Source organism: Cydia amplana, chromosome Z, assembly GCF_948474715.1.
Source record: "Cydia amplana chromosome Z, ilCydAmpl1.1, whole genome shotgun sequence".
Taxonomy (NCBI): Eukaryota; Metazoa; Arthropoda; class Insecta; order Lepidoptera; family Tortricidae; genus Cydia; species Cydia amplana.
In genome coordinates this window covers 692,347-706,921 of record NC_086096.1, presented here as the reverse complement: position 1 = coordinate 706,921, position 14,575 = coordinate 692,347, and the positions used below count along the sequence as shown (strand labels likewise).

General features: G+C 40.2%; 1 protein-coding gene across 1 annotated transcript in view; it reads right to left on the bottom strand.

Annotated features, from left to right (window-relative positions):
• The window catches only part of LOC134660942 (importin-7), a 36,753-nt gene extending 24,577 nt beyond the window's left edge, over nucleotides 1–12,176 (bottom strand). The window contains exons 1-2 of the mRNA XM_063516829.1: nucleotides 11,978–12,176; nucleotides 6,129–6,680 (exon numbers count right to left, since the gene is read on the bottom strand). Coding sequence (XP_063372899.1) covers nucleotides 6,129–6,680; nucleotides 11,978–12,061 — 636 coding nt within the window. The 5' untranslated portion in view covers nucleotides 12,062–12,176. The remainder of the gene's footprint in view (nucleotides 1–6,128; nucleotides 6,681–11,977) is intronic.
• Between the last annotated feature and the right edge of the window lie 2,399 nt (nucleotides 12,177–14,575).

Here is a 14,575-nt window from a genome sequence, read left to right as displayed (position 1 = left end):
GCAGGGACAATATCGTTGCATAACAGGGGCTTGGAAGGCGTGTCTGTGTTTGGTTTTATGGGGACAATATCGTCATAAAACTGAACTTAGATAAAGGTGTTTAAGGGAATTTCACTTCTGTGTTTAGTTAGTTTGATTTTGTGAGTAGTTTGGTTCGTAAAATTGAACCTAGTTATTTTAGTGTTTTACTATGGGGTCTTTTGCTATATAGTTTAAAACCAGATCATTGTTTGGACTGACTGTTTGTCCGACTGGACCGCTCACCCCTTGCGGTGTTAAATGTGAGCTGTCTAGGAGTCTTTTTGCTCCAAGATGAGGGTTATCTTGGCACCTTCTCTTTACCAACATAGAAGGTGAAAAACGTCTCCCTCCTTAGCTCTCCAATGTCCAGCTGTTAGATGAATAATGGGGATGTCACGTGCGCATCATCCGGAGTAATCTGGGCCCATTTGAAATCTACAGTATTTGGAGGCTTCGTATATTAAATATATTTATTTATACCACTTATATACATAATAGGGCCCTGTCTTACCCATGTTGCCACCCTGCCTTTGTGCAACCCGCCATGGGGGGAGACAAGCCCACGAGCTGTTAGGTTGCATTCTCGGAATCGCTCGCCGAACTCTTACAGTTTCTTAGTAGGGATACACTTGCGTATATTCCAAAGTACCAGGTCGATGGTAAGTACGAACTGTGCTTTGGTTATACTAGAGTAGGGACAAGGGTAGGTTTAGGGTAAATTCACACACTAATTATTCGGAATTTAGGGTTCGTTTTAGTCTTGGTCTGTAAAACTGATGTATTTTCTTCTTAAGGGACTTCAACTACGGTCTCGCTATACTAAAATTGTGCGTGAATAGGTATAGGGTTTGAATTGCTTAGATCTTCCAATATTTAAATTATTTGGGGAAAATAATTAACGTAAAATCTTATCTCTATTTTTATTTATGAAGTTCTGGTTTTCTGGTGTAAAGACGAGGTACTGAGTATTACAATCATGTTTCTAAGGTATTTACACAATAAAATCATAAATATCAAGTTGGGATTAGGAACACAGTCTATTCGGAGATAGAAAATCGACGACTAGCTGTTTTAGGGAACCTTTGGCAGGCAAGAGTAATCCAAAGGATGATTTGAGTGAAATAATGCTCATCTTGATATTTCAGTCTCATAAAATATAGTATATTTTTAACATATAAACTTAGTACTTCGTTTCGTTTCGTTTATACTTCTAAAAAACTAGAAATACAGTTTATATTTTAGTTCTGGGGAATGGAAATGGGATTCGCATCCCTAGTTTTTGAAATAAAAAAGAATAGTAATTTTGATGACTGATGGATACTTTGACACTTCTTTCCATAGCCATCTAGGTACGCATAGGTTCCGAAGTGTTGGTCATAGCCCGTCTGGCTGAAGAGGTAGGGTAGGAGTTCCAATTGACCTTGCTGATTGGACTAGGAGCCCCCAATCCTGCATCGAGCGTATGGGTAGCATATTTCGTATAGAAGCTGATAGTTAATAATATTAACTTGAAATGCTAGATGTAAATGGGCTTACCCCAGGAGTGCTACTCATATGTTATCCCGGAGGCTTAATAGATTGTGGCAGGCTTTTACCAACCCCATTTTTAAACTCATTTTACCAAATATATTTCTTTTATATCAGTATCATCATATACAGGGTGTTTGGCACATGTACCGACAACATTTTTTGAGGGATTTGTGGTGTCATTTCCTTCCCTTTCTTCCTTGGAACCTTGGTCCTAGGAGCCACGGATCTGGAGATACGATTTTTTTATTTTTTTCATAGTAGGTACTCTTCGTTAGTGTAGTTAGGCATGACAATAGCAAAGTTAAAACAACGGTAACAAAAGTCAAAAATAGCAACGTAGCAAACAACGTACGTAGTTAACAATTGACCGACGCAGCACAACCACATGCACTTCCGTGACGCCACTTAAAATTTGACTACCCTCAGATTTCAAACTAAACCTAGACTTTCCGTGTGTGCGACTTGGAGCGTTTCCATGTGTGCGTAACTTTTTAGAGCAACGATTAAACGATTACAAAGCGGATAATCGATTTTTTAACGAAACACAATTAGGTACACGACGAAGCTACCAGTATCAGCTAAATTAAATTTAGTTTAAATTTAAATTCAGTTTATTTGTAATAAAAAAAGCCCATGGTTCGTTTTATGCTGAAATTTGTAACAAAAAACTATTATTTGAAAGCAGACAGGCCTAATGTAAGACTAACAAACAAAGTATGCATTTAAGACCATAAAAAAAAGTTAATGGGGCTTCGAAAATCAGATTTAGGATGATTTATGAAAAAAAATAAAAAAATCGTATCTCCAGATCCGTGGCTCCTAGGACCAAGGTTCCAAGGAAGAAAGGGAAGGAAATGACACCACAAACCCCCCAAAAAATTTTGTCGGTACATGTGCCAAACACCCTGTATGCTGCATTTACCTAAATAATATCATTTCAAGTAAAATATAACTCCATTTACATTACACTAATAAATTCTGGTAACTTTCAGTACTATTTCTGTATTTTAATAAATTTTTCTAGTAGTTATTAGTTAACATCATAATAAATGTGCTTCCAATTTCATAATATATTTTTCCCAAAGTCCAGGTAATTGTAAATAAAATCAGAGTCCTAAATTTAGCTGATACTCATTAAAGAACTTAGGGTACCGCGGTTCACTTCGAGGGGTCCTAACGCTAGACTAGACGATCACGACTAAATCACATGGCCATATTCTAAGGGTAAATCTAAAGAGGGTGTTTATATCATGGTTAGTTAAGTAAGTAAGTAAGTAGGTAGTGGGAGGTTACAGTAGTGAAGTATTTCCATAACAAAAATAAAAGAAGTGTTCGGGTAGTTTCGATAACTTCAGTGTTAGTGTGTAATTCTGAAAATGGACTCTAATAAGATGAAATTATTGGTGATTCTCGGAATCGACAAACATCTAAATTATTTCTAATTCCTCGAATACAGAATACTTCAGTTTCTAATAGAAATATTGTTCTGTGTGTTAACTTACGAAAAAAGGCTTAGGTATTTATTTAACTAATGAGTAATTAAAAAACAAGTTAACATACTGGCTAATAACTGTACTGTGACGAATCCCTTCGACCTTATTTTTCCCGTTTCACCTACACGAAGTCTATTTTATTTTGCACGAGCGCTGCTCGCTAGAGCTGACCGTTTTTATCTGACATTTGATAAGTATATATCTATAGTAAACATGTAATATACTGGCTAACAATAACCGTACCGTGACATTTTATTTAACTGACAAAAGTTAACATACTGGCTAATGACTGCACTGTGACAAAGCCCTTCGACCTTATTTTCCCCATTTCACCTTCACGAAGTTTCCATTTTATTTCGCACGAGCGCTGCTCACAGTTTTTATCCGACGTTTCATGCCTATGACGTCTACAGTAATCCAAACCATTCTTTTTCTTGGCTACTTCTGCTGCTGACCGTACAGTCGCCAGATATATTGGAGCGGCTCAAAAATATCTGAACAACCACTTTGATAATAAAGGCGTGTTCAGATATTTGTGAGCGCCTTGTCCGCTCTGATATATTTGATGGCGACTGTACCTCGGTCGGTATAGGAATTACCGATTGTATGTTGCGTGCATGAACTGTAGAGAAGAGTCTTTGATTCGCGGCCTCTGTCGTAGTGTATTATAAATATAAATAAATCACTACACCTTATAAACAAAGTCCCCCGCCCCCCGCCGCGTCTGTCTGTTTGTATGTGGTTTGTATGTTCGCGATAAACTCAAAAACTACTGAACGGATTTTCATGCCGTTTTCACCTATCGATAGTGATTCTTGAAGTATAATTTGTTTGGTTTGTGTATAATTTGTTAACCCGTGCGAAGCCTGGGACTCAAGCACAAATGTGTGCTAATCACACAAATAATTGCCCTTACCGGGATTCGAACCTAGGACCATCGGCTTCACAGGCAGAGTCACTAGGTCACTATTACCCACCAGGCCAGACCGGTCGTCATTATTAGGAGTGGTAGGAGAACGTAACCGTGGCACGGGTGGCAAGGAAAAGTTTATTCCCCCAAACATCCTCTCGCGTGGGGGTTGAAAATGAGTAACGTTTCGTTTGGCCATAGACTAGACGGAGTTTAGAGCAATTATTTCATGAAACCGATGCTGCCAAAAATACTGGGGTGGGGGGGACGAGGTGAGCGAGTCCCGTGCCGTGATTGGTCCGTTCAAAGACACGGACGTCACACAAAGACACTTTGTCTCAAGGCCAAGTAGACGATTTTAAGATCCTGTCAGATGAAGCAGTCGCGTACTTGGGAAGGGCGAAATTCTAACTAATATTTTCTTACAACCTTAACTTTGACATTGTAATCCAGTGACATGTGCATATGCCATACGATAAATAAATAATAACTTTGTCTCGAAAATTGAGTAAAACTACCGTATATTTGTGGCAGAGGGGGTAGCGCTACTATGCTCAGTCTGGAGGATGTCTTGTCTGTGTGTTTGGCATAATCGAACCGTCCAATCCCTACCACCCACGGATCAATCGATACCACTGACGTAGGCAGCAGGCACGATCACTTACTTGCTCCTTCTGTCTTTGAATAAGGCATTCTAGTTTAGATTTAATCTTATAACGTACATAGGTACAAAAATGTTTTGTATGTAAGATCTATCTGTTATACTTAATTTTAGTTAATTTACAAATAAATGTGAAGTTATCTCTGAAAACTTGAAAAATACTAATTATGATAACATTCCAAGTATGCCTTAGTGTAACGCCTGAGTGGACGCTCGAAGCGGAGCGTTCGGCGGGGCGTTCAGCGTCGCGTCGGGCTAACACGTGATGTGAGCAGCGTGCACTAAGGCCGCTCCTATACGCTTGCATTTGTTTAACATGCACGCCGCACGCCCCGCCCCGCTGCACGCCCAACTCGAGCGTCCACTCAGGCCTTACACTTAGGTTCCACATTAGGTACGGACGAATTTCGTCCCGCTCAGATTAGCTTCATCACCACCATTGGCAGCTAGTCTTCTCCTCCTGCCCTTATCCCACGTTATATGGGGTCGGTACAACATGTTTTCCTCTTCCAATCTCCTCTATCTTGCTTCTACATCTCCTCTATATTGCGGCAGTATTGGCACCAGTGTTCAGCGAAAAACAATGGTATCGAAAAAAATATTGTTCAATGGTATTTTCTCGAAAGTTATCAATTCAGATTTGAGAAGTAGGTGCGGCCTATTTTCACAGTTGTGAATTCTTCATGCGCTTTGATTTTATTCATACATTCAATTAGACGCGCTGTTTCCTCGCGAAGGAATGAATTCACTCATCTCTATCGCTACTCGTTGCTCCGTCTGTCGGACATTGTAGGCCTAGCACATGATTCTCTAACTTGAACGGAATGTATCGGGCCCCATTCATTCCACGACTCTTCTCTTTCCGCACAGACTCTATGATATATTACATAAGTAAGTATTACTTAACGTAACAACGAAGCTGCTATGATCGTGGTATTTTGTTAATAGGGACAATTTGATTAATCAATAGTAATTTTGTTTTGAGTAATATATGCTATTACTTCGTCCTAGTAAAGAACCTACAACTAAATCATATATTTAGCCATTTGAGGGTAGATGAAAACGTTAAATACGATTAAATAAAATAGGTTAAAGCCAGAACGATGAGGAACAGATCCAGGCAGTTTTCTATTTGGCCGGTTAACTGATAAATGTCTCAAGTACCCGAAAATGTAAAAACACATTGTTTACATTTATTTAACTACCTAAAGATACAGACTATAGGCTAGGATGACGTGATGATGATTATTGCGGCATCGCGACAGACATTCGGTAGACACACTGGAAGAAAACGAACTAAATGACGTCGGACTCAAAGATGTCCTTCTGTTCTGCAGGAAAACAAGAAGATTTGAGGAGAACAGTGTGGGAATGTCGCCGGGACAGTCACCTACAGCTCCAACCTCAGGGAACTGGGCTGAATGAACGCGTCACGCGATCGATAGCCCGCCCGCTTCCGGCCGGGCGTCCCTATACTACATCTAGGATGACGTCAAGTTATGAACAAACCTACCTTAATCAGTCCATAGAAGCACTTGAGGATCTGCTTCTGAATGAGCACGGACTCCGCCGACTGGTCGGGCTGCAGCGTCACAATCAAGTTGTACAGCATCGGCAGCAACAAGTTCATCGCCTCGATCAGCGGCACGCGCTTCTCGGCCAACTGGTACTCATAGTTCTTTATGAGCTGGTACAAGCATAGAAGCGCCCCCATCCACCCGTTAGGTTCCGGGTTTTGTAAATATATATGGATCTTGTCGACGACTTGGGTCCAGCGAGTTGGGAAGTCGTGTTTGATTATAGTTTTGAGGCAGACGCAGAGTTGCACGCGGATGATGTCGGGCGCTTGGGCGATGGCGTCCACTATGCTGTCTCTGATCATGGCCTGGTCCTGTTCGTGGATGGAGAAGGGCAGGGGCTCGTTCTCCTCGGGCTCCTTCTCTTGCCAGCCGGAGGTGATGAGGTTCTTCAGGTAGACGACGCCCGCCTGCCGCACCGGGATGGCCACGTCGTTCATCATTACCACTTGGAGCAGCGTCGGCGCGAAACCGATTATTTTGTGGATCTGAAAAAGATTGTTTTGGTTAATGTTGAAATAATTCATGGCTTTTTTGGTAGTCTATAGTCTTTTTTGATTGGCTACGCCATCCTCCAGCCTACACATGATAAAATAACTGTCACTGTTTAACACCGTGGGAAAGAAAGTGACGGACACCGTTTTATCACGCTGTCACGTAGACAAGAACGACCATCATATCCGTACAGGGGGGGTTATAATCCGTGGGTTGAAAAACACTATCTGACTCTTAATTTAGTTTGTGGATAACCATGAGTATTTTTTACTAGGATTCAATTTAAATTGGAAATTATATTTTAAATACAGACGGCAATACGAAAAATGACAAAATAAAGTCGTGGACTGCCTATTTTAACTTGAAGATGGGGTAAAAAACTGATGTCAAACTACATTTAGACATATAACAATATGTAATTTTGAATATGTATTTTGATGGGCCCACTGATTACCAGTCCGCCGGACCAAAATCGGTCTGTCAGTTGTTCGGAACTGCCACCTTTTGCGTCTAACTGACAGGCCGATATCGTCCGGCGGACTGGTAATCAGCGGGCCCCTTAAGATATGGCTTGGCACCGACTTCAAACATATCGCATGTAAAAGGGTGCAAATACGCTAAGAGCTAACCCCACCAAAGTCCTATATGTGAAAACGGTGTAATTATTTCGACAGCGAATGTATGAGAATTGTAAGGGGGAAATTCAAGGGGCTGGTGGTGGAAACGGCACCACTTTTCATCCCGGCAACATCGAGTTCCTTGAAGCCTGGGAGCACCGCTACAAGGATCAGAAGTCAAACTGCGGTCTAACAATTATGCATACGACACTCTTCTAGAGATCCTGGTCTAAACTACATAATATGTATTACAATAAAATTACATAATTGAATGGACATTAAAACTCCTACATTTTAATCATACATAACTTGATGATGAGAAAATGGCAAGAACACGAACAGTTGGAAAAACTACTACGATTTAATAATTCCGCTATCCAAAAATCCCGACATCAATTACGTGATATTCCTTCTATAAAGGGCAGTGCTCACTGTGCGTGAACGTGTGCGTAAAGTAAGGATGCAAAACACGAAGACTTCCGTATTTTTACCCGACATTAATCTCTATCGCATTATATTGCTGTCCCGCTCGCACAGTGGCAATGGCCGCCACAGCAATATGATTACGATCGTGCGATAGATATAGGAAATGGTGGGTCAATGTTCAATGTACGACCATTTTCGTGCCTAGCGTCCATAGTTTAGACACGAGCATGTGCACGCATGCTGAAACCTGCCCGTGTTACAATACAGTGTGCGGCACGGTGCAGCACGGCGTGCATAGACGGTACACCGCTTGCGTGACGTGTGCGTCCACGGCTCCAACGTTATAGCGCACGTGCACTTCACACGCGGCCGGCGCTCTGGCTGCCAAAAACTGTCTTACGTAATAAATGAATGGCGCCTAGACGCCAAAACGGTCCGTAAGGGGTCGTCCAGAAATCACGTGATCATATCGCCAACAAACTGCCCCGCAGTTTGGCGAATCTTTGTATTGTGGTACACATGTTTTATATTTCCATGTTATTTTCAATTAAAAAAAAAATATTTGGCCTATTTTTCTGGACGACCCCTAAAGCCTCATCGCCCATGTAGCTTAATTTAGCAAATTACAGCGCAGAGATTCCCAACCTTATTTCTACAGGTCGCTCAAAAACTATTGTGTCCAGAGGGCCTACCGCGAACCACGTTCGAAGTGTTGCCTCTCTATCGCACTTGTAAATTCGTACGTAAGTGTGACAGGGAGGCAACACGTCCAACGTGGTTCGCGGTAGGCCCTCAGTTTTTTTTTGTTCAATCGTTGCAAAAAATCCTCAGAATCTAGATCCTAGGTTACCCACTTGTTGATTCAGGGGTATGAGAAACATTCTCAGGTTTGGAACCGCTGCTAAAACAAAAAATAATTGAAGGATTTGTCGCAAGACCAATCTAACATGACATTAACGTAAACCGCGATTGGCAGCACTTCAAAAGTGAAAGAAGCAAAAAAAAATTGTTTAAATATATTTATAATGTAAAAACAAGTGGCTAAATTCGAAACTTTTTGACACCTATTATTAAGTAGCGTAGTCCTAGCCTAGGACTCCTAGGCCATAAAGAAATAACAATGAAATTCTCTATATTATGCGAACCTTGTGGTCATGGAACGGCGACCCCCCGAAAAAACTAGTGTGAGTACGTCACTAGAAATAAGAAGTATAGTTTGTCAAAGGACTGTCTCATTTCAAACATAGCCAGAGAGAATTATACTATCTTTGCCTTACACTATAGTACTATGCCTTATGGGAAACTGTCGAAGAGATAGTTCAGATCCGGAAACCGCTTCCAACTTTTAGTATGTTGTTGGGCATGGTATTGGGTCTCCAAAGCTGCCGGGAGACAGTTGCGTCGGCCATCTACTTCAGCGGAATGACTTCATAAAAATGACTCCCGCCTCGTTGCGAATATTGCATATTGCACCCAAACTATGCATAGCTAATTAAATATACTACATTTAATTTGTACAGTGTGTACCGAAATAAACGACAGTTTAAGAGAAATTTACAAACAAATAAAAATGATGTAAAAAAATATTCGATTATTTGGGTTTTACAACCGAACCAAAAGTCGGACGTTAAAGCAATGTACTACAACATTAAAGATGGCGTCTCGAGCCCTACACTGATAAAAAAAAATCAAAATTTGTCCAAAAATATGGAAATTATGCAACAAAATGTAGGTATTTGCCAGTACAAATGCATTAAAGTTAAAAAAATCGAAATTGCTCATTTTCAGGATAATCCGCATAAGCATCTAGTATGTTATTAGCAATATGACTTGGATTCTAAAACCGCCGGGAGACCATCTCTATTGTCTCTGGGTAACGAATAATGACGTCATACAGATAATCACGACCGAAATTCGCAAAATGTAAATTATAACTATACCATGAGTTATACATACACGTGTGCTATATCAAACGAAAGGTTATTAAATGTATTATGATTCGTTCATACTCTCTCTCTCTCTCTCTTTAGCCCTTTTCTACCCTTCGGGTGTAGGCCTCCTTCATTCTTCTCCATTCGTCACGGTTCTGTGCAATCTGGAGCCATCTCATCCCCGCAGCCCTCTTGATGTCGTCTTCCCAACGCATATTGGGTCTACTTGGAGGACGTTCTTCCCCCCATGGTCGCCACTCGAGTATTCTTTTACTCCACGAGTCGGTCTTTCGTGCCATATGACCAGCCCATTCCCACTGGGATTCGTTCATACATTATTTATTAAAACATTGTATAGTTTAAGAGCCACAAACAAAGAAAAAACACTCTTTATGAAAAAAGTTCATATATATATTTTATAGCTCAACTAAAAACGTTATAACAATGTTACGTATATCATTAGAAAACACAGTTATTCAGGTTTAGGTTACCGCTTAAATTTTTGATTTCCATCAACAACTAAGAAAGTTGTGCAAAAATAACTAAAGCCCGCCAACAATTCTACCTACAACGGGCTCATATTATGCAACTACAATCCTAAGTATCGGGCAAGCAATGAAAGTACATAACGTAAAATAAATTAAAATGTCATTTTTGAACAAAACAAGCCGCTGTTGTCAAGAAGATATTTAAAAAAAACTGTAGCTTGTTACAGGAATGTTAAAGTCGGTCCAACCTAACTCTGCCTGGCGTTTTCAATGAGATCATCATAAACTGTTTATACGACAACGGTTTCACTCACTTGAATTTGCGCGCGCAACGAGCAACGAGCGACGAGGCGGGCGGCGCGATCATCAGTGCACGAGTTGCAGTCGCCGCGAGCACTCGAGCCTGAAGATGGACCCCCGAAGGGCCCGAAACATGTCGCCAATAGCGACTAAAAATTCAAGTGAGTGAAACCGTTGTCGTATAAACAGTTTAAAATATGTCTCACGAAAGTTTAATATCGGAGATCATCATACATACATACATACATATAATCACGCCTATTCCCCGGAGGGGTAGGCAGAGACAGAAAGGCCAGGTCAAGAGCACCCTAAACCGGCGAGCGTGTATGAGGAATGTTATTAAAGTAACGGAAGCGAAAGAGGAATGGCAGGATCGTAGCAAGTGGAAATCCTTGGAAATCTGTGAGATAATCAAGTTTATCATTCATGTCAAATTTATATTAAAATGTGATATTTATAATGACTCTTCCTCAATTTGTTCTAGTCAAACTATTCCAAGTTAATCACAGAACCTAATAGTTTTGAAATTTTGTTATTTATATGATAACCTACAACAAAGTAAATAAGTGTTTTAAATGTAGGTTGTGTTTGTAGATTACAAGTATTATACAACTTGGGAATACACAATCACAGTCTATACAACAATACAGTCATTCAACTAAGCTGTGTGAGGGGAGGGTCGCTCGCACCCGAGCTGCATACATCGCCATTGTTAGTAGCTTGGTACTACTTACAGGACTAGAGCATGACTTATTTGAAATGTTTTTAATTTTAGGGCAGCTGTGTAAGTCTGTAACAACCGTGTCGTGTGCGGTGTCTGCATTTACGCAAACATCAAAGGTGACGGTCCACTGTTACTTTACACTGTTACACAATATACATGTAAGTACATTGCTAAACAATTATATGAGCGTGTGGCTAGTGATTACACATAGTCTTGTAATAAATTTCTTATTAAATAATTAAAGAATGTAGGTAGAACTAAATTTAGTTAAGTTACTCCAAGATAACCAAAGCATAACTATTAGCAACATGTAGGTATGTACCCAATATAAATAAACATTTCGTTTCACTGCGAATGTATCCCTCAGAACTGTAAAGACGGTCTCTACACTCATTCCACAGAGCTACCGCGTATTGTTAACCAATTCTCAACCGGCACATTGAATATTTATCTATTTTTAGCCGCAAAGTAGAATGCAATAAAAGCAATAAAAAAACTAATCCTGACACTTTCAGGTTGCGAACAACGATATCACTAAATATACAGAAATAAACAAATTAAATCGCAAAATCATCCAAGAATACGCGAAAACCGACCCCGGTTTCTAAATAAAAACAATTATTTCGCGTAAAACGCGAAAACATGCTTCCGAAAAGCGACCCAGCGCGGCATGTCTAGAAACATCTCAAGTCGAAGAGCCCCCAGCACAATGGGATTCGTTCCAATACGGGGGGCTTTGATATTTGGTCGGTTTGCAAATTTCTCAACCACATGGATGACATGATGGATGCAATAAATCTGTACCTGGGATAACTGCTCCTCCGCCTGCGCCCTCTGGTTAGGGTCAATGGTGGCGCGCAAAATTTCGATCAGCTTTCTTGTATCCATTTTGCGGTTTTAACTATATTACTTCCCAAATATAATATTTCTCAACTGGAGGCATGGACTGCCGCCAGGGGCGTGGAGTAAAAAAGACAGATTGTCGATTGTCTGTTGGTCACGTGACTAATGAGAGACCGTTCGGATACCATTGAATAATAGCAACTGTGAATCATTTTGACAACATTTTAGACTGATTTTAGACAAAATTAATTCATGATCAAACCAAAAGTATACCAAATAATTATTTAACAGCAAAAAGATCATTGCGATATTCATTTAACGTTCAGTTGATATCGAGGGATTATGTTAACCCAACTTTAGCTGTCTAGTGAAAATCAGTACACTTGGGGTTAAATCTGAACGATCCTTAATGATTGCTGTTCACGACAAAAATACCCACCAAAAACATTTTCATGTAAAATGTTGCCAAGACGAAACCATAAGGCTTGCACTGACAAAAAGTTATCTGAGATATCTTGTAGAGCCAAGCTTCTAACTCTACAGGCCCTACCTTCACAGACTCTACACCTTAGTCAAAATATGTGGCTTGACCGCTTCGTCACATGGGCGTAAGGTGAAATATGTATTCACTATTCATTATTTTTTATTATAAAATAGTTCTTGTAATAATGAAACGGCCAAGCCACATATTTTGACTAAGGTGTAGAGTCTGTGAAGGTAGGGCCTGTAGAGTTAGAAGCTTGGCTCTACAAGATATCTGATAACTTTTTGTCAGTGCGAGCCTTATGGTTTCGTCTTGGCAACATTTTACATGAAAATGTTTTTGGTGGGTTTTCACATCTTTTTGTAAGTTGCTTATGACAATCTTCTGATTTAAAGGGTTGCGGGTGATTTACTATTAAAAATCATGAAATACGTATTTGGGGGGCATCTTTTATATACAATCTGCTTTTTTACTGATTCCCCATACAAACTTCAACCCCCTTTTTCCCCTAACGCCTTTTTCCACCCCTTTTCACCCTTACGGGGTGATTTTGGGGTTGAAACTATTTTATATCCTTCCCCATAACAATAACTATCTACATACCAAATTTCAACTAAATCGGTTCCGCGGTTATCAATTTCCCATACAAAATTCCACCCCCCTTTTCACCCCCTTAGGGGCTAATAATTTCAAGTTATTGAATTTTTTTGTTGTTTGTGGACTAATACTATCTCACATACCAAATTTCAGCTTCCTAGGACTTCAGCCAGCCTATTATGGATAGCTTTATCCATCTTTATCCACGTGATAAAATAACTGTCACTGTTTAACACCGTGGGAAAGAAAGTGACGGACACCGTTTTATCACGCTGTCACGTAGACAAGAACGACCATCATATCCGTACAGGAAGTACCCTAGAGGTTTTGATGATCAACAGTGAGTGAATGAGTGAATGAGTCAGTGACGAAATCGGGGTTTTTTAGACATTAATAAAATCCAAAGTATAAGAGTTATGCAATTGAAATTTTTTAAGTCCACTATTGAGATCATATCCCGAGAGTTTTATTTATCTGGTATAATCCAAACCCAAGTTAAGAGGGTTCAAAAAAACGACGAAGCGCTTCGAGAAAAGGTAGGTAGTGCCCTTGCGCTTCGCTTTGCTCGTCTTGGCGGGGGCACTACCGTGCCCCCAGATTATCCAACCTTCAAAAATTGTTGATGATTTTGGAATGTTTTAGATGGAAAATTATTATACTTGGTCAACCAGATCTTGACAGTAGAAAAAGGCGGCAAATTTCAAAAATGTGGGCGCGAAGGGATAGGGTATGCGCGCACGGGCAACTTATGCTGGCTACATACGTAACGATAAATCGTAGCGATTAAACTGTGCAGTCCGATTTGCGCAGTTTTATCTGCCGTGTGTATGACAAATCGTTGATCGGTGGCAGTTGCAAATTATATTAGAAAAATCGTTGTCGATGCGTTTGCACAGTTTTATCGTTGCGTGTGGATGGCGATCGGTCATTTCGGCAGTACTTCATGTAGCTTGCTTGTGTGCGCACGTTCGTTCCTCAAGTAAATAATGAAAAATATAACAATGAATCCATATTTCTCTTGGTCACGGCATCACGCGTGAACGGCTGGACCAATTTCGCTAATTCTTTTTGTCATAAAGTTGGTCAAGCAGACCTTGTCAGTAGAAAAAGGCGACAAATTTGAAAAATGTAGGCGCGAAGGACTTCGTCTCATAGAAAATTTAAATTTCGCGCCTTTTTCTACTGACAAGATTTGCTTGACTGTCTATATGTTAGTTATTGTCAAGAGAAGTTTTTTTATGACAGAAAAAAAAGAAAGTTGCGCGGAACATTAGACAATTTAAGAAAACTTAACTACCATATTAACTTTGATGACATGGATAACATGTTTCTTGCGTGAGCTTCTGCGGAGAACTGACGATCGACGCCGATATCGGAGGCGTGTGGAGGCACTAGGAACGTTCGATTTATCTGCATAGTCGGACTGCACAGTTTAATCGCTACGATTTATAGTTACGTGTGTAGCCGGCATTAGTCGC